The following is a 27,311-nucleotide window of genomic DNA, read 5'->3' as shown; positions in this document are numbered from 1 at the left end:
GAGCAGATAATACTGACCTATTATGCGTCTGGCATGTACTAGAAACAGCAGTATCAAAGGCCAAGATGAACAACCTTACACACATGTAATAAGGAAAAGATGAACTGGTAATTATCATACTTTCACAACATTTTTTTTTTTTTTTTTGACAGGCAGAGTTAGACGGTGAGAGAGAGAGAGACAGAGAGAAAGGTCTTCCTTCTGTTGGTTCACCCCCTAAATGGCCGCTGCAGCCAGCGCACCGCACCAATCCGAAGGCAGGAGCCAGGTGCTTCCTCGTGGTCTACCATGGAGTGCAGGGCCCAAGCACTTGGGCCATCCTCCACTGCATTCCTGGGCCACAGCAGAGAGCTGGCCTGGAAGAGGGGCAACCAGGACAGAATCCGGCGCCCCGACCACAGGCAGAGGATTAGCCAAGTGAGCCGTGGGGCCGGCCCTCACAACATTTTTGAGAAAACCCTGTAATTTTAGCCAAATCGAAATACCACTACAGCCAATTTTCCAGATTGACAGTGCAAAAAAAAAAAAAAAGTTCTAATCAGACAAAAATGACTTGCGTTTTTTCATATCTAGACGGTTTCCCACTAACCAGCTATACACTTTTGATCGTGATATTTAAATGTCTAATCAAATTCAGTATAATGAAACAGGATATACTGTAATAAAATGTCTAATGTATTTTTCAGAAATGTGTCATTTGAGTTTAAATACTTTTGACTTCAAACCGTAAAAACATTTATATTTTCTAGTCTACGACAAGAACTAAGAACTTGAATTAACAGGATTCAAACAGTACCTTTAATAACATCAACTCTGCTCTCACATCTTGTAATTCAGATTCTTTTTGTTCCAGTGATGACCTTAGGTTTTCCTGTTCCATTATCAAAGAGTCTTTTTCATTATGGGTTTCATTTTTGTCATACTTTTGAGACAATTCTTCAACCTGAATTAAAAGATTCTGATTTTCAAGTCTTGTTTTTTCATTGGCATTTTTCATTTCTAGAAGATCAAATTGCAGAGACTCCTTTTCTGACATGGTTTCTTCTAACTCTCTCCTTAAGAGAGCTTTCTCTTGCTCATAGTCTCTTAATAAACATCTAAGTTCTTCACATTGAACTACATTCTCTTCCTGAAGGAACTTAATATTTTTTTCTAGCTCTAATACCTTTTCATCATATTGAGAAGACAAGTTATGTTTTTCCTCATTTGATTTTGCTAAGGCTTCACCTATGGTTTGTAGGACACTTATAGCATCTTGCTCTTCATTTTCTTCTGAAACTTCCAATCCCATCTGTTTAAGAAAACCATACAACTGTGTTTTGACAAATAACTTCTGAGCTTGTTCACTTTCAAACAGTTTACTTAAATTGTCTCGCTCTTCAACTGTTAACTGAAGCTTCTTTTCTAATTCAGTAATACGTTCTTTAAGGATAACATCATCTTTTCGAGATAAAAGAGCTTCCAAATCCTTACTCAACTGGTTCTTTTCTGAACTTAGTCTATTATTCTCTTCATTAAGAGACTTCACTTCAGATGCCAACGCTTCTTGGTCTTCAGAGAGAGTTTTAACTTGAACCATTAGTTTTTCTATTTGCTGGTCATTTTGGTTCTTTTCTTTTAAAGTTTCTTCTAGTTGTCCTGTTAATTCATTTACCTTTTGCTCTAATTCACTGTTGTACTGGGTAGTCTGTTCCACTTTCTCCTCAAGTTCTATAATCAATCTTTCCTGCTTTTCATATTTTTCATGGAGATTATCTACCTCTTCATGAGAATTTTTTATTTTATTTAGGAAATCATCCTTTTCCTCAGTGAAGGAGTTTACCTTTGCTTCCAATTCTTGTAACATGGTATCTCTCTGACTGAGGCTAACTAAGTACTCTTCATTCTTTTCTTGAAGGTTCTTTATGGTATTTTCAAGTTCTGGTACGAAGTCTTGTAGAGACAGTAACTTTTCATTTTCTCCTTTGAGCTGATTCACAGTTTCAAGAAGAGCATCTTTCTCATTGAAAGCAGTTCTGAGTTTCTGCTGAAGTTCATGAACATCAGATGCTTGTTGCTGCTTCATTGACTCAAATTCCTGACTTATTTTTCCAGCAGATTCTCCTAGCTCTGTTTGTAAAATTTCCATAATCTCTCGCAAACTCTCATAATTTAAGATTGCTTCTTGCTTTTCTTGCTGTAGGTTTTCACATTGTTCTTTAAGGCCCTGTATTTCAAACATTAATGCTAATTTTTCTTTTTCTGAACTTGACAGAAATGTTTCATTTAGTTCTGATATTTCTTTTTGATACTGATCCTTAAGACTCTGTACTTCTTTGTCATGTTTTTCTACAGTACAGTAAAACTGTCGATTTAAATCTTCTAGCTCAGATTTTAATTTTTCAATTATACAGCCCTGATCTTCTTTAGCTAGTAACAGTTCATTAATTTTAAACTCTAAGTCTTCCCGCTCATGAAAAAACTCATCCTTTACATGTTGGGCATCCATTTCAAGTTTTAATTTAAGATTATTCATATAGGTTACCTCATCTTTTAATATACTATGTTGAGATTCCAGTTCTTTTAAGGTATCTTCTAAGTGTTTGACTTTTTCGTTTACTACCTGTTCTACAACAGTATCTTCTTTTAAGAGCACAGAACATATCTGACTTTCCTGGTTTGCATTTGAGGTGGCTTTCTTCAAGTTTTCTAATTCACATTCATATTTCTCCTGAATATTCTTCTCACTTGCCTCACACTGCTTTACTAAGTTTTCGTTTAGTTGGTTTAACTTATTTATTTCTGTTTCATGCTCCTTAGCTGATGTTTCAATTTGGCACATCAATTCTTTGACCTTTTCTTGGTGTGTAGCTTTCAACTGGAAAAGCTCTTCTTGCAAACTACTTATATCTTTTTGGTAGTGCTGAGAATTAGACTCAATAACTTTTTGGAGGTGAGCAATTTCTTGTTTCTTTTCATCAGTCACAGCTTCTAACTGCTTCTGTAAATATAAGATTTGCTCCTCAAAAGCTGGTCTAATTTTCTGTATTTCTTCTTGTAGCTTTTTAACATTATCCTCAGAGTCATTCTGAATTTTAAGTTGTTCTGAAAGTTCTAATTGTTTATTTGTTGCTGCTTCCAGTTCTTTTTGCAAGCTAGCTTTATCTTCACTGTGTTTGGAATGTACTACCAACAACTCATTTTTCAGAGTTTCAATTTCTTTCACGTAGTGTCTATGTGACCGTTCAAACTCCTCCCGCACATCTTCCATCTTAGTTACAGAATCCTATTACAAAATAAACACATATAAATTATTTAAGTAAGGCAAAAGAAAGCCCTTCCCTCAGGAAAAATGATTCTTAGGCTAACTACAGAAAAAAGGAAATGAGCAAAAACAACCCTAGATAAATAATGTATCTGCCTTCTTAAGTATTGAATCAGCAATAGTAATCTACCACTTCAAGTAATAATTAATAACTAGAAAATCTCTGAATTTAATTTTATTTTAAAAGGTGATAAATTATGTAAGCTGTCTAAGTCATAAAACTTTTAACTAACAGCTTCTGAATAAATAAAGAGACTTTTTGGATAAAATTAGCCCAGATCTAACTGGCAAGAAAGCAAAAATATGACACTGAATATCCTTGAATAGGTAATGTGTTATATGTGAAAATCAACTGTTCCCCACCCCAACTTTTATTAAAGAAAGACATTACAGCTTTAAGAAAGATTAAAAAGGCAACAAATAAATGTTAGTTCTATCTCTGTATAGTCAAGGGATTTCACCTACTTTTCTTTTCACTTTAAAAAATTTTTATGTAATTATTTTCATTTTATTTGAAAGGCACAAAGACAGAGAAAGAGAGATCTTATACCTACTGGTTTATTTGCCAAATGCCTCCAACAATCAGGGCTGAACTAGACCAAAGCCAGTACCCTGCACCTTAATCCACGTCTCCCATGTGGGTGGTGGGGACCCAGGTGCTTTTTCCTGCCTTCCGGAGTACACAGTACATTAACAGGAAGCCGGATGGGAAACACAGTAGTTGGGACTGCAGCAGATGATCCAACATGGGGTGTGGGTACCTTAATCACTGTGCTACATGCCCACGCTTCAGTTCCTTCTAAAATCCTGAGTTGTCTCTTTGTTCAGGAAATGTAAAAATAAAATCAGATGAGTCTTACCTCAACCTCTTGCTTCATTTTAATATTTTCCTTCTTCAGAGAAAGACACTGCTGTTCACTCTCTGCTTTCTCCAGAAGAACAGCATCCAGACGTTCGGTTAGTGCCTGTTTTGGAAGAAGACCATATGTTGCCTGAGGTTAAAAATATTCTGGATTGACCACATGTTATCTTTTCACATTTGCCAAACATGTGGAAGTGTGAATAAAATTTAAAAATGTATAAACATGAGAACGAGGAGAAAAGGAAAAAAAGACATGAGGCTATGAAAAATTTCAACACATTTTTGGAAAACGAACTGGAGGAAAAAAGAATTGAACTAGAAAAAAGAAGAAAGATGTAACTGAAGGACAATCACAAGGAAGTACACAGGAGGAGCTGGCAAACACTCCCAGAAATCAGGTGCTCAGGACTGGAGGCATCAAATATTTGGTAAACAAAGTATAACGTTTGGGGTTCAAAAATGGGGAAATGGCCATCCATATAGCTCCTCACTATCTGCTATGAAGCTAAGATTATTCCCCTAACTACAACAGAGTTTTTTAATAATACATTAGCTCTTTAAAACCTTTTAAGAAAATTTAATCAGTTTTTAACAGATTCAACGTAGTTCAGTTACAATTCCAAGAATATAATGATATTTCCTTCCTTGCACCAGACCACCCTCTCTTTTTTTTTAGTTTTTGAGATAACATATTTTAAATTTTCCTTACAGTAAAAAGGCTTAATGTTTCATGGAATAAGAAATTTAACAAGCAAAAAGACCCTATTTTATTGGGGCTACAGACAACCGTTACAAAAACATATTTGAATGGAAAAATGACTCACTCATATACAGTAAATTTTAAAGTGATCACAGATCATTAAAACTATAGCAGTATGACATTCTTTTTTTTTTTTAAAACTCTTTAACAGCCCAACAGTTGCAGCTGGGCCAATCAGAAGCCAGTAGCTTCCTCTGAGTCTCTCAAGTGGATGCAGGGGCTCAAGCACTTGGATCATTCTCTACTGCTTTCCCAAGCTATAGCAGAGAGTTGAACTGGAAAAGGAGCAGCCAGGACTCAAACTGCCGCCCATATGGGATGCTGGTGCTGTAGGCAGCGGCTCAGCCCACTATGCCACAGTGCCAGCCCCCTAGCATGACATTCTTAACCACTGTTTAGACAAAGGTATAACACAAAATTTTACAAAACTGTATTTGCAACAATACCGATATACACAGGCATTCCTTTGTTTCTTGATTTTTTTTCTTTTCTTTTTTTTTAAATTTTAACTCCACATATAAGGGAAAACATGCAGTATTCATTTTTGTGTCAAGCTTATTTCACGCAACATGAGGTCCTCCAGCTGCATCCATTTTGATGCAAATGGTAGAATTTTATTTTTTATTGCTGAATAATATTCACCAAATAATATTCCATTGTGTATATGTACCACATTTTCTTTATTCATTCATCTGATGATGGACTCTTTGGCTCATTCCAAATTTTGGCTAGGATACCTTCTGCAATTAAAAAAAATTAGGGAACTGGGCAATAATGGGGACAGAGTCACCAGAAGAATAGGCAAGAAATAACCAAGACAGGTTTATTATCTTGAACAAATTGGATGGGAAAGGAAGTTAATGAAATAGAAAACCAATCAATAAGTCAAAAGTCAGTTAGTTGAAAAAAATGAACAAAATATGCAACCTCTGGCAATACTAATCAAGAGAAGCTAGAAATCATGATATGACAGTAACAAAAAAAGTCTCTATATAGATCAGAGATTAGTTGAGAAAATATGAAGCAATTATTTATAATATTGAAAACAAATGAAATGGATAGGGGCCAGTTTTGTGGCATAGTGGGTAAAGCTGCTGAGCGCTGGCATCCCATATGGATGCTGGTTTGAGTCCCAGCTGCTTCACTTCTGATCTTGCTCCCTGCTAATGCACCTGGGAAAGCAGCGGAATATGGCCCAAGTGCTGGTGTCTCTGCATCTACATCATGTGGAAGGCCTGGAAGAAGCTCCTAGCTCTTGGCTTCAGCCTGTCCCAGCCCTGGCCGTTGTGGCCATCTGGGGAGTGAACCGGCAGATGGAAGATCTCTCTTTCTTTCTCTGCCTTTCCAATAAATAAAATAAATCTTAAAAAAAAAAAAAGTGAACAAAAATTTCTAGAAAAATACAGCTTTAATCACTCAAGAGAAGTTAGAAGGCATAATACTGTATCAACTTAAAAAAAATCAAACTAGCAGTTAAAAACAGTCCACCAAAGGAAACAGATGGTTTTACAGGTGAAGTCTCTCAAATTTTTGAAGAGTGGACAGATTATATCTATTCCACACCAACTTGTCCAGACAAAAAGCAAGAGTAATTCCTATGTTCTTCTATAAAATCAGATTAACTTGAAACCAACATCCAAGTATTTCACAGATAGGAAAAAGCAAAGCCTTATTTTACCACGAATCTAGATGCAAACATAATAGAAAAATTAGTCCTCTATCTCCATCAACACTATATCGAATTTCATAGCCAGTGAAATAAAGTGTAAGAAAGATACATGAAAGAAAGGTAGAGAAAAACTGTCTAAAGATGATATGACTGCTTACATAAAAACTCCAGACCAATCTCAATTAGAAACATGTCAGAGTTCATAAAGCAGATAGAAAATTAATGGGCTAAGTAAGTTCCATTTTCAGTATCAGTAGAAAATAATGAGAGACATAATTATAAAGAAGTTATTATTTATAATTTTGGTATCAAAGAATTACCAAGAGTTTAAGAACAACTTTACCAAAAGATGTGTGAAAAACTTCCATAGGGAAACTACAGATTTCTTGTAATCCCAAACAGTTCCAATAGGCTTTTTCATGGACTCTAACATGATTTCAAATGCATACACCAGAGTTCAAAACCAGACAGGACACTTTTGCAGACAATAGACAGAGGACTTACTCTATCAGGTGTATGATCTAACAAAAAGCTGAAGAAAAATAATGAGGACAATATGGGACTGGCAAAGAGACAACCAACGGGAAGAAGAGGAGAAGTCTGGAAACTAACCCAAATTTAAACACAAATATCAAAACTACATCTTTAATACTCCCCACATTAGGCTAGAGGAAGGTTCCTTTAAAAAAATATAAGTAAAAACACTGATTTAAAAAAAAATAGGGCTGGCGCCGTGGCTCAACAGGCTAATCCTACGCCTTGCGGCGCCGGCACACCAGGTTCTAGTCCCGGTCGGGGCACCGATCCTGTCCCGGTTGCCCCTCTTCCAGGCCAGCTCTCTGCTGTGGCCAGGGAGTGCAGTGGAGGATGGCCCAAGTGCTTGGGTTCTGCACCCCATGGGAGACCAGGATAAGCACCTGGCTCCTGCCATTGGAACAGTGTGGTGCGCCGGCCGCAGCGCGCCTACCGCGGCGGCCATTGGAGGGTGAACCAACGGCAAAAGGAAGACCTTTCTCTCTGTCTCTCTCTCACTGTCCACTCTGCCTGTCAAAAAAAATAAAAAAATAAAAAAATAAAAAATAAAAAAAGAGGGGCTGGCATTGTGGCATACTGGGTCACGCCGCTGCCTAGGACACCAGCATCCCACACAGAAACCAGTGCACGTTCTGGCTGCTCCACACTTGTAATCCAGCTCCCCACTAATGGCCTGGGAAAAGCAGCAGAAGATGGCCCAAGTGTGTGGGCCCTTGCCACCCATGTGGGAGACCCAGATGAAGCTCCTGGCTTCTGCATGGTCCAGTGCTGGCCATTATGGCAATCTAGGTAGTGAACCAGTGGATGGAAGATCTCTCTCCATCTTCCCGCCCTCTGAAATTCAAAATAAACAAGTAAACCTTTTTATTTTCAAAAAAAGAATGTCTGACCATATAAAAAATTAAGACCCCTTGTTTCAAGATACACGTAGGGGCCTAGCAGTTAGGCTGCCAGAATACCCTAACAATTTGTCTGCATTTGATACCTGTGTCCACCTCGAGACTCCAACTTCTTGCTAACGCAGACCCTGCAAGGCAGTGGTGACGGCTCAAGTAATTCAGTTCCCATCCACACAGGAACCTTGGATTAGGCTTCCTGGCTCTCAGCTTTGGCACTGGCCCAACCCCAGCCATCAAAGGCACGAAGGGAGTGAACTAGGAGATGGTAGCTCTCTTTACCTGTGCCTCTCAAATAAATAAATAAATATTGTTTTTAAAAAGATGTAAGAAATGAAAAGACAAGCCACAAACTGGAAGATACTCATTAAGAAAGATTATCATTAAAAAATGACTGCTGGACCTAACAGTAACTTCAATCAAGACCACAATGACCTAACATTTTACAATTGTTTGATTTACAAAAATTATAACATATGAAAACACTCAGTGGCTTGAGAGTATATGAATCTATAGGATTACTTGCACATGGCTGATCAGAGTGTACATTATTTGACATGCTTTATAAAGTGGTATGACGTGACCTCCTAAAGTTGAACCTTCATGTAATTTTTGATGCAAATCCACTCAGGTACCTATGAGAATCTTTTGCACAGTTATGAAAAGATGCCTATGACAAGTTCACAGCTCTGAAATCTACTTCATAAACCTGGTCATGACATTAATAGTCTAGTCCATGACCGAACTGTAATAACAATAAGACAACAGATTCTCCAGTAGTCAGTAGTGATACGCAATGATACAGATAAGCTGCAGGAAAAAAGAAAAAGTAAAAAATCCTAATATATAATAAACATGTTCATCCTTAGGAAACTAGAGGTCGTGAGTTTCCAAAATGAGCTAGTTAACCCAGAAAGTGAGTGACGTGGGACCCAGCAAATGGGAATTCAACATAGGAAAGGGGTGTAGGGGTCACAGAATCAGCACCAAAGTCAGTTCCAGCACTGTGCAGCAGGCCTAGGAAGAGAACCAGCAGCCCAAATTACTGCAGGGAGACAGGAGGCTCAGAGGCAGAGGAGGCACATCAATGCACGGGAAGAGGATACAGTGCAGCGACATCCTAAAGCAACATATGGTCTCTGGGGACGGACACACGGATAAAGAAAATGGGAAAGTGACAGCATCTCTGGAGTCAAAAGCCGTGAACACCGGAGATACCGACCCAACCGGGAGAGCGGATTGGTTATGCCGAGGTGGAGGAAATGAGAAGTGAAATATGTGAACCTTTATTTCCCCCCTCATCAGGCAGCTAGAAATACAACTGCAAGTTCTGGGTCAGTGCAGTTCAGGGACGGAACTATCTATAGATTTCCCACGCACGCGGGCGTGTGAGTGTACACAGAGGCGGAGGAAGAGAGAGATCATCAAGAGAGATCATCAAAGTTCTGCCCACAGCCAGGTTTTCCGAGGGGGCTGGGGAAGAGCAAGACAGAGACTCAGCCATAATTACAGAGCACATGCGAAGCAGAGAGATCATTTCAGACAGAAAAGAACTAGATAGCATGAACTCTCTCTTTTTGTAGTGAGCCAGAGAGGTCAAAAAAAAAAAAAAAAAATTAACCAAGGCTGGAGAAGACATGGGAGAATAGGGACAGAAAGTCAGATAACCTCTGGCAGGCTGAAAAAAATTAAAGCTATATTCACAATTATTACCTTAATAATGTCATCAGTTCCTCCAGCAACAGGTTTTGATTTGAGTTCCTCAACTTCTTTCTCCAATTCTAAACAATAAACAAAAGATGCCAGCTTAGAAATGAAGACAGCAATTACTGGCTAAACTGGTAAGTACATTCTTAAAAAAAGCCCCACATCAATAAATCAGAATATACTTAGGAAGCAGAGACATTGAGAAAGTGCTACATTCACCTACATAATATTACCTTTTCTTTTCCTTTTTTTTATGGAAAACTTCAAATAGAAAAGTAGAGAATAGTATGATTAATCTCTATGAATTCATTATTCCGTTTTAGCAATTATTCCATGATATACTTAATTTCACCCCAATCTGTACTCCCTCCTTCCCCCTAATAATGTTGAAGGAAATCCCAGACATATTAATTCAGCTGTAAACATGACTATGTAATCTTAAAGGAACACCTAGCTCTGTATGGAGTGTGTATATATAAGAAGTATTTGCCGGCACTGTGGCTCAACAGGCTAATCCTCCGCCTTGCGGTGCCGGCACACCGGGTTCTAGTCCCGGTCGGGGCGCTGGATTCTGTCCTGGTTGCCCCTCTTCCAGGCCAGCTCTTTGCTGTGGCCTGGGAGTGCAGTGGAGGATGGCCCAAGTGCTTAGGCCCTGCACCCGCATGGGAGACCAGGAGAAGCACCTGGCTCCTGCTTTTGGATCAGCGCGGTGCACCGGCTGCAGTGCGCCGGCCGCGGTGGCCATTGGAGAGTGAACCAACGGCAAAAGGAAGACCTTTCTCTCTGTCTCTCTTTCACTGTCCACTCTGCCTGTCAAAAAAAAAAAAAAGTATTTATTTCACACAGGCAAGGTGGAGAGAAAGGGAGGGAGGGAGGGAGAGAGAAAGAGGGAGAGGGAGGGAGGGAGGGAGGAAGAGGGACAGAGGGAGAGGGAGAGGGGGAGGGAGAGGGATAGGGAAATCAAGATCTTCCATTAGCTGGTTCACTCCCCAAATGCCTATAACAGCTGCAGCTGGACAAGGTCAAAGCCAGGAGCCCAAAACTCCATCCGGGTCTGCCATGTGGGTAGCAAGGACTCACAATACTTGAGCCATCATTGCTGCTTCCCCGGATACATGTTAGTAGAAGCTGAATGAGAATCAGAGCTTACTAGAATCAGGCACTCCAACATGGGATACAGTGCCTCTTAACCACTGAGCCAGACACTCAGCTCTATTATTAATCTTCACTTTTACTTGAAAGGCAGGGTCTTCCATCCACTGGTTTACCCCCTAATTGTCCACAACAGCTGGGACTGGGCCAGGTTGAATCTAGGAGCCCAGAACCCAATCCAGGTCTCTCACATGGGTGGCAGGGACCCAATCTGAAGAGCAAGACAGACTCATCTACTGTCTCCCAGAATGCACATCAGCCATGACGTTAGACTGGAAGCAGAGCCAGGACTCAGTCAGCAACTCCAAAGTGGGATGTGGGTGCTCCAAGCAGCAACCTAATGGCTGCACCAAACACCTGCTCCCCATCCCCATCCCTTGAAGTATAAATGCTAACCTGAATATCTTTTCTTTTGTTTAAGATTTGTTTATTTTTGGCCGGCGCCACGGCTCACTAGGCTAATCCTCTGCCTGCGGCGCTGGCACCCCGGGTTCTAGTCCCAGTCGGGGCACCGGATTCTGTCCAGTTGCTCCTCTTCCAGGCCAGCTCTATGCTGTGGCCCGGGAGTGCAGTGGAGGATGGCCCAAGTGCTTGGACCCTGCACCCGCATGTGAGACCAGAAGAAGCACCTGGCTTCTGGATTCCGATCAGCACGGTGCGCCGGACGCAGCATGCTGGCTGTGGCGGCCATTGGGGGGTGAACCAACGGAAAAGGAAGACCTTTCTCTCTGTCTCTCTCTCTCACTGTCCACTCTGCCTGTCAAAAAAAAAAAAAAGATTTGTTTATTTTCAAAGTCAGAGCTTTATATATATACACACACACACAGAGAGAGAGAGGGAGGGAGAAAGAGAAGAGAAGAGAAGAGAAGAGAGAGAGAAGAGAGAAGACAGAAGAGAGAAGAGAAGATCTTCCATCCATGGGTTCAATCCCCAGATGGCCTCAACGGCTAGTGCTGAGCCAGGCAGACGAGCCAGGCAGAAGTCAGGAGTCAGGAGCTTCATCCAGGTCTTCCACATGGGTGGCAGGGGCCCAAACACTTGGGCCATCTTTTGCTGCTTTTCCCAGGCAATTAAACAAGGCATTGGACTAGAAGTGGAGCAGAGCAGCCAAGACACAAACCAGTGCCCATACAGGATGCTGGCGTTGTAAGCAGCAGCTTTACCACTTCACCAGCCCTTGAATATTTCTTTTTTAAAAAAGATTTATTTATTTGAAAAACAGAGCTACAGGTAGAAAGAGAGAGAGGGAGAAAGGGGAGAAAGAGAGAGAGAAGGGAGAAAGGGGGAAAAAGGGAAGAGGGGAATGGGGGGGGAGGGAGGGGGGAGGGAGAGGGAGAGCAGACTCTGATCTTCCATTAGCTGGTTCACTCCCCAAATGGCTACAATGGCCAGTGCGGTTGACACCAGGGCCTGAAATTCTATCCTGACTTAACGTGTGGATGGCAAGAGCCCAAGTACTTGGCTAATTTCTGCTGCTTTCCCAGGCAAATTAGAAGGGAGCTGGATCAGAAATGGAGCAGCTGGGACTGGAACCAGAATCTCAGGCAGTGGCTTAACCTGCTTTCACCACAACACTGGCCCCTGCATCTGAATATTTCATTAACACATGTACAGACCTGGAAACCAGAACCTATTTCCAAAGTAGGTTAGGCCTCCGCCTACAGTGCCAGCATCCCATATGGGTGCCAGTTAGAGTCCTGGCTGATCCAATCCAGCTCCCTGCGAATGTGCCTGCGAAAGCAGTAGAAGATGGCCCAAGTCCTTGGGGCCCTGTACCCATGAGGGAGATCTAGAAGAAGCTCCTGGCTCCTGACTTCAGATTGGCTCAGCTCCAGCCGTTGCAGCCATCTGGGGAGTGAACCAGCAGATGGAAGACTGACCTCTCTCTCTCTCTGCTTCCCCCCTCTCTCTGTGTGTAACTCTGCCTTGTAAATGAATCTTCTTAAAAAAGGTTTATTTATTTGGAAGGCAGAGTTACAGGGAGGCCAGCATCTGCTGCCCTCCCAGGCACATTAGCAGGAAGCTGCATCAGAAGCATGGTAGTCAGTGCTGACTCTACAATACAGGATATGGGCATCCTGATGGAGGGCTTGTTCTGCCTGGCCACACACCCGCCTCTTCCAGATAAATTACTCTTGATCACAAGCTGATCCAATGTCCCAAAACGTAATTTGACTTCTCCTAACAGAAAATCAGTTTTGGGTTTTTAGGCTGAGCAGTTAACAGTTGTTAAGTCTCAGAAATTCAAGAGTTCACCCAAATATACCAAAAGAAGTCATGAACATTTTCTTTTCTTCCTTTTGAAATAAAAAGAAAAGGAAACTGAATAGGAATTAACAAACTGTGGCAAATAAATAAACCTCAAATTTCCAGGAATGGAAATTTTTAAAAATCACATTAGGATCCTTTTTATGTCTCTGGCTTATAACTTCGTGTCTCTTAATATTTCAACGGACTCCTCCAGAGTAGTTTACTTTATACTCTACTCAGAAGACTACAGAATCCCCATGAAGGAAACAAATACTCAACAAACATAGTTTTAATCCTCTTGCCTGACTTTAACAGGCAAGGCTTCAGTTTAGGAATGTGAGATAATAATAATAAAAAAAAATTAGTCTCCAGTGTCTAAGATGTATTTGGAGTCTCTAGAAAACAAAAACGTGCTAAGGTACTACTAAAAATCTACCATTTTAAACTGTTATCCAATGAGACTGTGGTCAAGATCAGTATTTTCAACCCAATACCTGTACACCTTGATTTAGCTTTCTGTATTAGCATCATCTGCTTCTTGGCAAACTTGATGAGATCTTCCTTGGGCAGCGTTTCCAGCTGAAAGATGCAGTCATGTTACCAACTCATTACAACTCACGTTTCCAGCACACCACAAGATAAAGACAAAGCCTGCTTAAAACATTCTACTGAATGCAGATCTTTATGCCAACCAAATACCACACTTGGTTCCAAGGGCTAAAAAAGTAAATGCAGCTTCAACTCAATAGTTATTACCATGCATCTACTAAAAACATAAAAATTAGTTACACAACTACTGTGAAAGGCAAAAAATAACACGTACCCTCTTATGAACCGTGCTATTCTAGATTGATGCTAAACTCTGATTTAACCGTAAAATTACCGGCTTAGAACTCATGCTACCCAAGAATCCTGAAAGCCATGAAAATACTTCCATTGAACACTTTAGGAAGTTTTGAGCCACGAGAAAATTTGAGTATAACTACAGCAACAAGATGCATCCGGTTACTTACAACTGAAAAATTAAGCTTTACCATTTTTGAAAACTACTTAACCTTAGTGAGCTCAGTTTTCTCATCTGTAAGTGGGGACCAAGAGGCTTAAACAAAGTGCGTGCATAGGTAAGCGTCTGAAACTTGATCCACAACCAATAAATCCTAGCAATAAACCCCTATCTTTGCAAATCATCGACTGTTAAACACTGGGGCCATAAACACTGCCCAGTTCAGTTCCCTTTGCAGTGGGAGGCGGGCCCAGGGAACAGGCCCTGGGTTCCTTCCTCGGTCCCGAGTGCACAGATTATACTGCTCCGTGCGATGTTTGAACAACTGCAGCAACTCTCAGCAGCGCTAACCAGGATCAGGAAGCGGACGAAACGTCAAGTCGTCCCACACCACGAACCCCAGGCCAAGAAATACGTGGCTGCCTCGCCATTAAAACCGAGCCCCCTTCCGCAGCCGCCCCCGGACGCTCGCCGCGGCTCTGCAGTCCACCACCCCGCTCTGCACCTTCGACTTCCCGGTCCCGGGGGTGCTGGGTGCGGCCGTGCCATCCTGCGCAGGGTCCTGCGAACGAAGCCCAGGTGTCACAACTCGGTCCCCGCACGGGGCGCGCCCACCCCCAACGAGCAGAAGCCCCCCCGGGAACGCAGCGGACGGCAGACCGTCGGTGACAAGGGCTCCCGGGGACGGGCAGGTGACCGCGAGGGGCTGGGGGCGGCGGCCCACGCCGGGGTTCCAGTCCCCGCGCGGAAGGCTCGGCGCCAGCACCCCCGGGCTGTGTTACCTCCATCGTCCGCCGCCCGCCGGCTGCCCGCGGCCCCGTAACCCAGCAGCACCTCGGCCGCCGCCGCGCTTCCGTCGGCCGGCGCCGCTGACGTACGCTCGGCTGGGAGTCAAAGGTCGCGCTCTCCGCGCGGCACCGCCCACCCGCGTCGCCATGGCTACCACCGGCGGCGCTTCCGCTTCCGCTTCCGCCTGGACGTGCTGGCGGCAGAGTCGGGCGCGCCCGGGGCGCGGAGACTGACGGTGTTTCACGCAACGTTTGGAGACCTGTGCATGCTGAGGGGTCGTCAAAAACTTAATGGAAAGTGAGTGTTAAGAAAGACCTATGCGTGGCGTTCAAACTTTTTTGCATCACAATAAACGACCTTTAGCACCATTTTCCACGAACTTTTTGAAGCACCCGTATATTACTCAATTTCTTGTCATTTGAAATGGCCAAAAGGATGTGAAAAGACAGCGTACAGTGTGTGTTAGATAAACAGTAGTTAATAATTTTGAGGTAAGGCAAGGGTCAAAGAATAGAGAAAGGTCATTATGGTGGCCTCCCTAACACTTTTTTTAAAAAAAAATTTTGTTTAAGGACTACAACTTCATGCATTTAATACATACAGATTTGGGAACATAGTGATTCTTCCCTACCCCTACCCACACTACCACCCCTCTCCCCTCCTGCTTCCCCTCCCACTCCCATCCTCTACAGAGATCAACTTTTCAGTTAAATTTTATACTCATAAAATTGACCCTACGCTAAGCAGAGAGTTCACTGATCAGTATGAAGCAAGAAACAAAACCAACCAAGGACAAAAAAAATATTGTTCCTCAACGGTCAAGGCAAGGACTGTTCAACATCAAGGCATCTCAAAGTGTAAATTTCACTCCTACAGATTACATTTTAGGTTCTATATTAGATACCACTGATCAAAGAGAACATATGATATTTGTCTTTTTCTGACTGGCTTATTTCACTAAGTATAATGGTTTCCAGTTGCATCCATTTTCTTGCAAATGAAAAACACTTCATTTTTTTTACATTGTGTAGTATTCCATAGTGTATATGTACCATAATTTCTTTCTCTAGTCCTCAGTTGATGGACATCTGGGTTGATTCCGTATCTTAGCTATTGTGAATTGAGCTGAGATGAACACAAAGGTACAGAGTACTCTTTCATATGTTGATTGCATTTCCTTTGGGTAAATTCCCAGGATTGGTGTGTCTGGGTCATATGGTAGGTCTCTCTGTTCAGCTTTCTGAGATATCTCCATATGTCTTCCACAGTGGCTGTACCAGTTTACATTCCCACCGACAGTGGATTGAGGTACACTTCTCCCCACATCCTCACCAGCATTTGTCATTTGTTGATTTCTGTATAAGGGTCATTCTAAAGGGGGTGAGGTGAAGTCTCATTGTGGTTATGATTTGCATTTCCCTGATGGCTAGTGATCCGAGCATTTTTTCATGTGTCTGTTGACCATTTGAATTTCTTCTCTTGAAAAACGATGTTCAGGTTCTTTGCCCACTTCTTGAGTAGGTGGTTTGTTTTGTGGTGGTTGAGTTTCTTGAGCTCTTTAGAGATCTGGAAATTAATCCTTTGTCAGCTTCATAGTTTGCAAATATTTTCTCCCATTCTGTAGGTTGCCTCATCACTTTGCTGAGTGTTTCTTTTGCAGTACAGAAGCTGCTGTTTGATGTAATAACATTTGTTAATTTTGGCTTTGATTGCCTGTGCTTCTGCGGTCTTTTCCAGAGGTCTTTCCCTATGCCAATGTCTTGTAGGGTTCCCCCAGTGTTCTCCAATAATTTGATAGTATCATGTTGTAGATTTAGGTCTTTGAACATTTTGAGTGGATTTTTGTGTAAGGTGTAAGGTAGGGGTCTTGTTTCATGCTTCTGCATGCAGATATCCAGGAGTTGCTTTTGTTCCTTGGTCAAAGATAAGTTGATTGTAGATGTGGATTAATTTCTGGAGTTTGTATTCTGTTGCATTGGTCTACATGTCTGTTTTTGTGCCAGTACCAGGTTGTTTTGGTTATAACTTCCCTGTGGTATGTCTTGAGGTCTGGTATTATAATGCCTCCAGCTTTGTTTTTATTGTTTAAGACTGATTTTGCTATTTGGGGTCTCTTGTATTTCCATATGAATTTTAGGATCATTTTTTTCTGTATTTGAGAAGAATGTTATTGGTATTTTGATTAGGATTGCATTGAATCTATAAATTGCTTTTAGTAGTATGGATATTTTGCAGTTAATGTGAAAGATTTTTCCACTTTTTAATGTCTTCTATTTCTTTCTCTAATGTTTTATAATTTTCATCATAGAAATCTTTGATGTCTGTGGTTAAGTTTATTCTAAGGTACTTAAATTTTTTGTAGCTATTGTGAATGGGATTGATCTTAGAAGGTCTTTCTCAACTATGGCATTGTCTGTGTATAGAAAGGCTATTGTTTTGTGTGTTGATTTTATATCCTGCTACTTTTCCAAACTCTTTTATGAGTTCCAATAGTTTCTCTGTGGAGTCTTTTGGGTTCCCTATGTATAGAATCATGTCATCAGCAAATAGGGGTAGTTTGACTTCTTTCTTCTCTATTTTTATCCCTTTGAAAAGCAGAGTTACAGAGAGGCAGAGGCAGAAGGAGAGGGAGAGAGAGAGAGAATAAGAGAGAGAGAGAGAGTCTTCCATCTGCTGGTTCACCCCCCAAATGGCTGCAACGGCTGGATCTGGCCGATCCAAAGCCAGGAGCCTGGATCCTCCTCTGGGTCTCCCACGTGGGTCCTTGTGCCATCTTCTACTGCTTTCCCAGGAGAGAGCTGGATCAGAAGTGGAGCAGCTGGGACTCAAACCTGTACCTATGTGGGATGCTGGCACTGCAGGTGGCAGCTTTACCTGCTATGCCACAGTGCTGGCCCCACAACCAAAATTTTTAATGTATTCATGGCAGCAAGTACTATCAAAGAAGAGTGGATAAATGGTTTGGCAGATAGTGTTGGAAAACTTCAAGACTATGAGCAGCCTTTGAGCAACAGAGGAATTTCTGCTACTCTAGCTACATGAAGTACGTTGCCTTTTACATCGCAGGTACTCCATGCATATTTAATGGCATTCATGAATTGATGTGGAAAACAATCAAAGTAAGAGAACTTAAGACTACTTGTCGGTGTTTTCCAGGTTTTGGATAAGACTAGAACTGACAAGGATATTTGTTCTATCAATGGAAAATTAGAACGTTTTTCTCCTTCCATGGGGATTTACTCCAGGATCAAGAATTGACGTTTAGGGCCAGTGATGTGGTATAGGGGGTAAAGCTGTTGCCAGCAGTGCTGGCATCCCATGTGTGCAACAATTTGAGTCCTGGCTGCTACACTTCTGATCCGGCTCCCTGCTAATGAACCTAGGAAAACAGTGGAAGATGGTTCAAGTGCTTGGACCCCTGCACCCACATGGGAGACCCAGATGAAGCTTCTGGCTCCTGGCTTCTGCTTGGCCCAGCCCTGGCCATGTGGCCATTTGGGGAGTGAACCAGTGAATGGAAGATCTCTTTCTCTGTCTCTCTGTCTCTCTCTTGCTCTCTCTCTAACTCTGCCTCTCAAATAAATAAATAAATCTTACAAAAATTGCGTTTACTTGTCACATCTTTTCAGATTCCTTTAATCTGAAACATTTCTATAGCCTTTCTTGACTTTTTATAAAATTAACATTTTTATATAGTCCTCCCTACCTTTTATTTTTCAATTAATATGTAGTAGAATAGACTTTGCTTTTCACATGCATTTCTTTGACTATTAACACATGTAAGAATCATCAGCATAACCATGCTATAGGAAAGTTCTGTTGTCTCCTGGATTCTCCCACGCTACTCCATTGCACTCACATTAACATTTCATCCCTATTCCCTGGCAGCCACTCTCTATTCTTCATCACTGTGGTTTTGTCCTTCCACAGGTATCTTATAAAGGGAAACGAAGTATGAGACCTTTGCAGACTGGCTTCTTTCATGCACCATGATGCCTTTGAGATTCATCCAAGTTGTTGCTTTTATCCATAATTTATTTCTGTGTAATATTCATAATGAGATGTATCACAACTTGTTTCCATGTATCAATTACAGAATTTTGGATTTGTTTCCAGTTCTGGGTGATTATGAACATTAATATATGGCTTTAAAAAAATTTAGTTATTTGAAAGGCAGCATTACAGAGAGGGAGAGAGATCTTCCATCCATTGGTTCACTTCCTAAATGGCCTGCAAAGGCCAGAGATGGGTGGGTCTGAAATCAGGAGCCAGGAGCTTTCGCCAGGTTTCCCATGTGGGTTGCAGGGACCCAAGTACTTGTGCCGTCCTCCACTGCTTTACCAGGCACTTTAGTAAGGAGGGAGCTAGATCAGAAGTGGAGCAGCCAGGACTTGAACCGGTGTCCATATGGGGTGCTGGTGTTGTAGGAGGCAGCTTTACCCACTATGCCGGCCCCTGTGTGACTTCTGTGTGAATGTAAGTTTTTACTTCTCCAAGGTAAATACCTAGGAGTGAGATTTGCTGGGTTTTGTGGTTAAGAACAAATGTACTTCCAAAAGTTCATGGAAAAATCTAACTAAAAGCATGAGTTTATTTTGTTGCAAAATTTTTTGAAATCCATGCATTGATTTTTTTGTAATACACATTTTACATGTGTTCTGAAAAAATTTTTTTATCAAAAAATGTTTGTAACAAACTCATTTTTAATTCTATTTATCCATGAACTTTCACATGTATGTATCCCAAATCTACATTATTTTTAATGAGCCAAATGACTTCACTCTAATGCTCTAATGCTAATACAAAATAATTTCTTGACTTAAGAGAAATCTATGGGAGATTCCTGTTTAGGTAGTAGAATGGCGGGTTAACTAGAGTCTGCGCTCATTCTGAGCTGTGAAAGTTCTCAGTAATATTCCAGGAGTGCAGCTCTATGCCTAGGTACAGAGGAGTTAGTGTTCTCAGGGCACTCTGTCTTACACTTGAAGCCAAAAGGAGCCTTATTTCCTTTCTGTTGCTCTTCTCCTGCCCCAGTCCTCTGTGGCACCGGGGTTGAGTAAAGTTGTCCATGTGCTACAGTGGCAGGCAGAACCGCACTTCCACAGAGTTCCCAGGTACAAGAGGGTCCAGATACTCCCCGTGTCAGGACTGCCAGCTTCTCCCTGCCCCCACTCCCCCAGCTCGTCCTCACTGCCACTCTCCTTTCTGTGTGTCATTTATTTCCTGGGATGTTGGAGGCAGGCATAATGTCCTCGACCATATGATGGCCTCTGCTGTTGTTCCTTTTAAAGAAAAACTCTCAGGGCTGTGGTGTAGTGGGCTAAGCCTCTGCCTGCAGCACTGGCATCCCACAAGGGCACCAGTTCATGTCCTGGCAGCTCTACTTCTGATCCAGCTCTCTGCTATGGTTTGGGAAAGCAGTAGAAGATGGCCCAAGTCCTTGGGGCCCTGCACTTGCAGTGGGGGACCCTTAGGGAGCTCCTGGCTCCTGGCTTTGGATCATCCCGGCTCCCACCATTGTGGCCATTTGGGGAGTGAACCAGGGGGTAGAAGACCTTTTTCTCTCTGTCTCTCCCTCTCTCTGTAACTCTGGCTTTTAAACAAATATTAAGTGTCTGTACTGGTGGATTCTACTTTCCACTAGTAAGTCAGGATTAGTGTCTGTGTATTTACAGTGTCAGATTATGTGATTATTTCACTAGTTCACTGGGACTTCTATACCAAAGTCCTGAAGACTGGGTGGCTTGAATGACTGAGAAGTGGCTTCTCACAGTTCTGGAGGCTGGAAGTCCAAACGTGTCAGTTGGCAGGGTGGGTTTCTTCAGAGGCTGTGGGGGAGACTGTTCCCGGCCCCCCTCCTGGGCTTGGAGATGGCTGTGTTCCCTGTGTCTCGTCACACTGCCTTTGTCCTAGGCATGTCTCTGTGGCCATTTCCTCCTTTGTGTAAGAACCTGGTTATGGTGCGTCAGGATCCTTCTGAATGACCTCATTTTAACGTGGTTACCTGAGTAAAGACCCTGTTTCCCAACAAGGCACTGGGAGTGAAGACTTGAACATGTGAAGTTGAGGGGTGAGGGGCCATAACTCAGTCCATAGCAGTTATCATCTCCAAAGGGCACCTGTAACCAACTAAGCCTAAAAGATGGAGGAAAATGACGTCTCTGGGGAAATGGGAGGCCTGGCGTTGGTGGAGCCCAAGAACAGCACTGATGACCTCTGCTTGGTTGGGGCACAGGAGAGGCTGGCAGAGGCAGGCCCCCAGGCAAGATGCTGGTGGACACAGAGGAAACGATATTCTTCCTACTCCATCATTTGCCATAATTCACAGTTTTACTTAGTCCTTCAGATTTAAGAGAAAAGCTGCAAAAATAGTAAAGAAAGTCTGTATAGCTTTCCCTCGTATTAACCATTTGCTGCATGTGCTTTATCATGCTTTATGTGACTATGTAAAATTTTTCTAAGCCATTGAGAGTAGGTTGCAAACACATGTTCTTTATCCTTAAACAATCTGTGCATTTCCTCATGACAGGACATTATGTAATCAAAATGCAATCATCAAAAATCAGAAAATCAATGTTGGTATTGTTATTATGTATAAACCTTGTTGAAATTCCAGTCTCCTATCAATTTCCTTTATAGATAAAGGAAGAGAAGAACAATTTTTGCTCCAGGGTCTCATGAATGTATTTAGTTGTTAGCTTTAATTTCTTTATATCTGAAACAACCCACTTTTTTTTTTTTTTTAAAAAGATTTTATTTGGCTGGCACCGTGGCTCAACAGGCTAATCTTCCACCTTGCGGTGCCGGCACACTGGGTTCTGGTCCTGGTTGGGGTGCCGGATTCTATCCCGGTTGCCCCTCTTCCAGGCCAGCTCTCTGCTATGGCCCGGGAAGGCAGTGGAGGATGGCCCAAGTCCTTGGGCCCTGCACCCGCATGGGAGACCAGGAGAAGCACCTGGCTCCTGGCTTCGGATCAGGGCGATGCGCCGGCCGTAGCGGCCATTGGAGGGTGAACCAACAGCAAAAAGGAAGACCTTTCTCTCTGTCTCTCTCTCTCACTATCCACTCTGCCTGTCCAAAAAAAAAAAAAAAAAAAAAAAAAAAAAAGATTTTATTTGAGAGGTAGAGTTACAGAGATAGAGAGATAGAGATAGAGAGAGAGAGAGAGAGAGGTCTTCCACCCACTGATTCACTCCCCAAATGGCTGTAACAGCTGGAGCTGGGCCAATCTGAAGCTAGGAGCCAGGAGCTGCTTCTGGGTCTCCCATGCTGGTGCAGAGGACCAAAGACTTGGGCCATCTTCTACTGCTTTTCCAGGCCGTAGTAGAAAGCTAGATAGGAAGTGGAGCAGCTAGGACTCAATCTGGCACCCATTTGGGATGCCAGCACTGCAGACGAAAGCTTAGCCTACTATGCCATAGCGCCGGCCTAGTAACACTTCACTGTCTTTCATGACATTGACGTATTTGGAGATTATAGGCTGGTAATTTTATAGGATTCCCTTCAGTTTAGGTTTGCAGGTTATGCAGCTTTGCCGGTGAAGCCATGCCGTGTCATATCCTGAAGTGTGTGGTGTGTTGGTATGTCACCTTAATGGTGAGGATGACCTTGACCATTTGGTTAAGACAGTGTTTGCCAGATTTCTTCACTATAGTCACTATTTTCCCCCTTTGTAATTAGTGAGTATATTATAGTAGCTGCTTTGAAACTATGTGAATATCCTGTGTCTCATTAAGCTGTCATCTGCTAATTTTAGCATTTCTCTGACAATTACTGCCCTAACCACTTATTACTCTCATGATAAGTTTCTGATTCCACTATACCTCTTACATTTTTTAGTCATTTTACTGTAATAAGGAATTTCCCTTTCTCCATTATTTAGTTACTTATTTATTCATTTATTTGTAATACTATGGATTCATAGACTTTCCTTTAATTCTATTATTAATGCTATTAGTAACTCCATTATCTAGTAACGCCATTTATTTTGAAGTTGGAAGTGTACCAGATTGGATCAGTGGGAAACCTTACAAATTGGTTCCTTGTTTCTTTTTAAATACACTCTGGTTACTGTTAGACCCCTTTCTCCTTTTGTAGCACAAAAAGATGCTCAAGGCTAACTTTCTGCTTTCCTTTCCCCGGACTTGGAGTCAAGCACGCACGTCTCTCGGGAGCTCTGGTTCTATTCCATGGAGAATGGTGTGTGTAGAGACAGCGTGCCCTTTGCTGCTGAGTATCATTGCTTCTAGGTCTGCTCAGCCTTGAAGAGGAAGAACTTGAGCAGCAAAAATGTGTATGCACAGGGTCTTTAAAAAAATCTTGGAAAATATACGTTGTACAAACTGCATGGTTTTCAGTTTTTAAAAATATTTATTTATTTGAAAGGCTGAGTTGTAGAAGGAGAGAGAGAGAAAGAGAAAGAGAGAGAATTTTCTGTGTCCAAATGGCTGCAACAGCTAGGGCTGGGGCTGGGCTGTGCAAAAGCCAGGAGCTTCTTCTGGGTCTTCTATGTGGGTAGCAGGGGCCCAAACACTTGGGCTATCTTCTGCTACTTTTCCCAGAGAGCTGGATCAGAAGTGGAGCAGCCCGGACACCAGCTGGCACCCGTATGGGATGCTGGCATTGCAGGTGGTGCCTTAAACCACTATGCCATAAGGCCAGCCCCATTTCATTTTATTAAATATTAAAAAAAATTATTTGAAAGGAAGAATTACAGAGAGAGGAGAGACAAAGAAATTCAATTTTTTTAATAGCAAAGTTAAACTTTTCCTTTAATTCCATCTTTCAGTGCACTTTTTGAAGTATTCTCATGTGTCCTCACATGTTGTGGAACACAGAATAATGGTACACACATCTTAACCCCAAACCTACATTCTAAAGAACCTTGCAGATGAGGCTAAGGATCTTGAAATAGGGGGATGATCCTGGATTATCTGGGTGGTCCTGGAATAGTCACATGATCCCTACGGGAAAGAGGGAAGAAATCAGAGAGGAGAGAAAATAAAGTTGTCTTGGAAGATGGAGGAGGGGGCATGAGCCAGGGAACGCAGGCAAGTTTTAGAAGCTGGAAAGTGATGAAATAGACCTCCCTGAAGCCTCCAGAAGTTGCACCTTGACTGTAGACTTCTGGCTAAATGCAGCCCAGAACTGTATCAGAATGAATGTGTGGTTTTAAGCCACTAAATTTGTGGTGCTTTGTTACAGGAGCAATGGGAAACTCATACAAAAGTAGGGAATATAGGTATGTATTTTATATACAAATATGTGCCAATCAGAGAATACATTAATTAGAAACAAACCAGTGGGGTCAGTGTTGTGGCATAGCAGGAAAAGCTTCTGCCCGCAATGGTACCATCCCATATAGGCACTGGTTTGTGTCCTGGTTGCTGCACTTCCAATCCAGCTCCCTGCTAATGGCCTGGGAAAAGCAGCAGAAGATGGCCCAAGTGCTTGGGCCCCTGCCTCCATCCTAGTTGAAGCTCCTGGCTCCTGGCTTCAGCCTGGCTCAGCCCTGGCCATTGTGGCCAGCTGGGGAGTGAACTAGCAGATGGAAGATCTCTGTCTCTCTCTGGAACTCTGATATTTCAAATAAATAAATAAATAATTTTTTATGTTTTGTTTTTAAATCTGTTACTCAGAAATGGGTTAGCTTATCTTGGTATTAAGATCTAAAAAGTATTTTTTGTATGGATCCTCATGAAATCCAGTGTAAAGGGGTACACAGTACCATCCACAACATTCCTCTCACAAATAGCTGATGAGACTCAATGAAAGTAGTTCTACAGTGAGTTAAGATGATGTGAAACAGGTTGTCTGTCTCTATTGAGGATGTCGTATATGGATGTCTTAACCAGTATATTAACCACTAAGGTACACTCCTGCCACTCGATCTTTAAAATACTATAGGCCTATTTTATCACAGCCTATTAGGGTATGAAAATGTATTGTGCTGATTCTAAACATGTAATTTTAGTATAAAACAATCTGTATTCATGTTAAGTTCTTACATATTCTTAAAAATCTTGGTTTTACTTCTTTTTTTAAAAAGACTTTATTTATTTGAGAGGTAGAGTTACAGACAGTGAGAGAAAGGGAGAGAGGGAGAGAGGGAGAGGGAGAGGGAGAGGGAGAGAGAGAGAAAGAGAGAGAGAGAGAGAGGTCTTCCCTCTGTTGGTTCACTCCTCAGATGGCCGCAACAGCGGGAGCTGCGCTGATCCGAAGCCAGGAGCAGGAGCTTTTTCCTGGTCTCCCACACGGGTGCAGGGGCCCAAGCACTTGGGCCATCCTTTACTGCCTTCCCAAGCCACAGCAGAGAGCTGGATCAGAAAAGGAGCAGCTGGGACTAGAACCGGTACCTGTATGAGACGCCGGTGCTGCAGGTGGAGGATTAACCTAGCGCACCACGGCGCCAGCCCTGATTTTACTTCTTAATCATAGTGATTTGTGATAAGATCAAGAACTTCTCCAGGTAGATGGCACTTGAGACTTGAAGGAAAGGACCTTATCGGTCTGATGTTGCTTCACACCTGGGGTAGCCCCATACAATATTGTACATAATAGCTTCTCAGTAAATATTTGTCCATTGCATGTGCTTTATTCCCAACAGGGACTCTGGTAATTATTGTGATTCATCATATCTAAAATTACATTATTTAAAAAATCAATAGGCAAAAATTTTTTTCTTTTAAAAGATTTATTTATTTTATTTGAAAGGCAGAGTTACAGAGAGAGAAGAAGAGACACAGAGAGATCTTCCATCCACTGGTTCACTCCCCAAACGGCCACAAACAGCCAGCCTGGGCCAAACTGAAGCCAGGGGCCAAGAGCTTCTTCCGGGTCTCCCATATGGGTTCAGAGGCCCAAGCACTTGGGCCATCTTCCACTGCTTTCCCAGGCACATTAGCAGGAAGCTAGATGAGAAGTGGCACAGCCATGACTCGGACCAGTGCCCATGTGTAATTCCAGTGCTGTAGGCGGTGGCTTAACCTGCTATGCCACAGCGCTGGCCCCCTCAATTTTTTTTTTTCAAAGAATCTGTTCTAATGGTTAAAAACAATATGGTATAAATAATGCAAACTTTATTTTTTTCTTTTGGGGATGGAGAACTTTAAAGAAGAGATACTGTTCCTGAGTGGGAATTGCTGACTGACTTCTAGATGGTTGGTAGCTATTTCATGCCCTTCACCACGTTCAGACCACTAGAAGAATCTGGGAGTGTCTCGTTTGCATGATTGCATGTGTGTAGTTAAATCCAACCACGTGAAGGATGCATACAGTATATCCAGGATGTTATAAAAGGAAGTTGGCAGAGCTAGTGCTGTGGCCTGGCATCCCATATGGGTGACGATTTGTGTCCCAGCTGCCCCTCTTCCAATCCAGCTCTCTGTGGCCTGGGAAAGCAGTGGAAGATGGCCCAAGTGCTTGGGCCCCTGCACCCATATGGGAGACCCAGAAGAAGCTCCTGATTCCTGGCTTCAGACTGGCTCAGCTCCAGCCATTGTGGTCATTTGTAGAGTGAACTAATGGGTGCAGAACCTTTCTCTCTGTTTCTCCTCTCTGTAACTCTACCTCTCATATAAAAATTATATATATCTATTTGTTTTTTTTTTTTTTTTTGACAGGCAGAGTGGACAGTGAGAGAGAAAGACAGGGAGAAAGGTCTTCCTTTACCGTTGGTTCACCCTCCAATGGCCGCCGCGGCTGGCGCGCTGCGGCCGGCGTACCGCGTTGATCTGAAGCCAGGAGCCAGGTGCTTCTCCTGGTCTCCCATGCGGGTGTAGGGCCCAAGCACTTGGACCATCCTCCACTGCACTCCCGGGCCACAGCATGGAGCTGGACTGGAAGAGAGGCAACTGGGACAGAATCCGGTGCCCCAACTGGGACTAGAACCTGGTGTGCTGGTGCCGCAGGTGGAAGATTAGCCTATTGAGCCATGGCGCTGGCCAAAAATTATATTTTTTAAAAAAAGAAAGACAAAGATGATCTTAAAAGCTGCGAGAAAAAAATGAGTCCTCACACACAGGGACCATCAACACAATCAATGGCTGATATCGGAAAAAAAAAAGAAAAGAAAATTAAAGGAAGTCAGCCCTCACTACACACCATTCTGTATTTGCCTTTCTCATTTCTTGTGTCCATGTGATTATATCAGCATAGGCTGAATGAATAGTCTTCGAGAAGTCAATAATTAATACAGTTCTAGAGGCATGATGGTTCAAAGACTCCATGCCTGGTAGGTAATCCTAGATACACAGAACTGATAGCAAGACTGGCTTTAGAATCAGCCACTGTTGATTTTATTTGGACTTCTAAATATAACATTCCAAATTCTGTCTCTTCTGATTCCAGGGCACTTGTCCAAGTACCTCAAGTGTCTTCAACATTT

General features: G+C 42.4%; 1 protein-coding gene and 1 long non-coding RNA gene across 3 annotated transcripts in view; one reads left to right on the top strand and one right to left on the bottom strand.

The window, feature by feature from the left end:
* The window catches only part of GCC2 (GRIP and coiled-coil domain containing 2), a 59,748-nt gene extending 44,755 nt beyond the window's left edge, over positions 1–14,993 (bottom strand). Inside the window, exons 1-6 of the mRNA XM_062210049.1 lie at positions 14,920–14,993; positions 14,643–14,699; positions 13,629–13,713; positions 9,739–9,806; positions 4,165–4,269; positions 797–3,265 (exon numbers count right to left, since the gene is read on the bottom strand). Of these exons, the coding sequence (XP_062066033.1) occupies positions 797–3,265; positions 4,165–4,269; positions 9,739–9,806; positions 13,629–13,713; positions 14,643–14,699; positions 14,920–14,925 (2,790 nt within the window). The 5' untranslated portion in view covers positions 14,926–14,993. The remainder of the gene's footprint in view (positions 1–796; positions 3,266–4,164; positions 4,270–9,738; positions 9,807–13,628; positions 13,714–14,642; positions 14,700–14,919) is intronic.
* Positions 14,994–15,135: 142 nt separating this feature from the next.
* The window catches only part of LOC133772919 (uncharacterized), a 120,631-nt gene continuing 108,455 nt past the window's right edge, over positions 15,136–27,311 (top strand). For both annotated transcript variants that reach the window (XR_009867838.1, XR_009867837.1), the window contains exon 1: positions 15,136–15,223. This is a non-coding gene — a long non-coding RNA (uncharacterized LOC133772919). The remainder of the gene's footprint in view (positions 15,224–27,311) is intronic.

The sequence above is a fragment of the Lepus europaeus genome, chromosome 13 (assembly GCF_033115175.1).
Source record: "Lepus europaeus isolate LE1 chromosome 13, mLepTim1.pri, whole genome shotgun sequence".
Lineage (NCBI taxonomy): Eukaryota > Metazoa > Chordata > Mammalia > Lagomorpha > Leporidae > Lepus > Lepus europaeus.
Note: the sequence above shows the minus strand (reverse complement) of the source record. Positions and strands in the feature narration are given on the sequence as shown.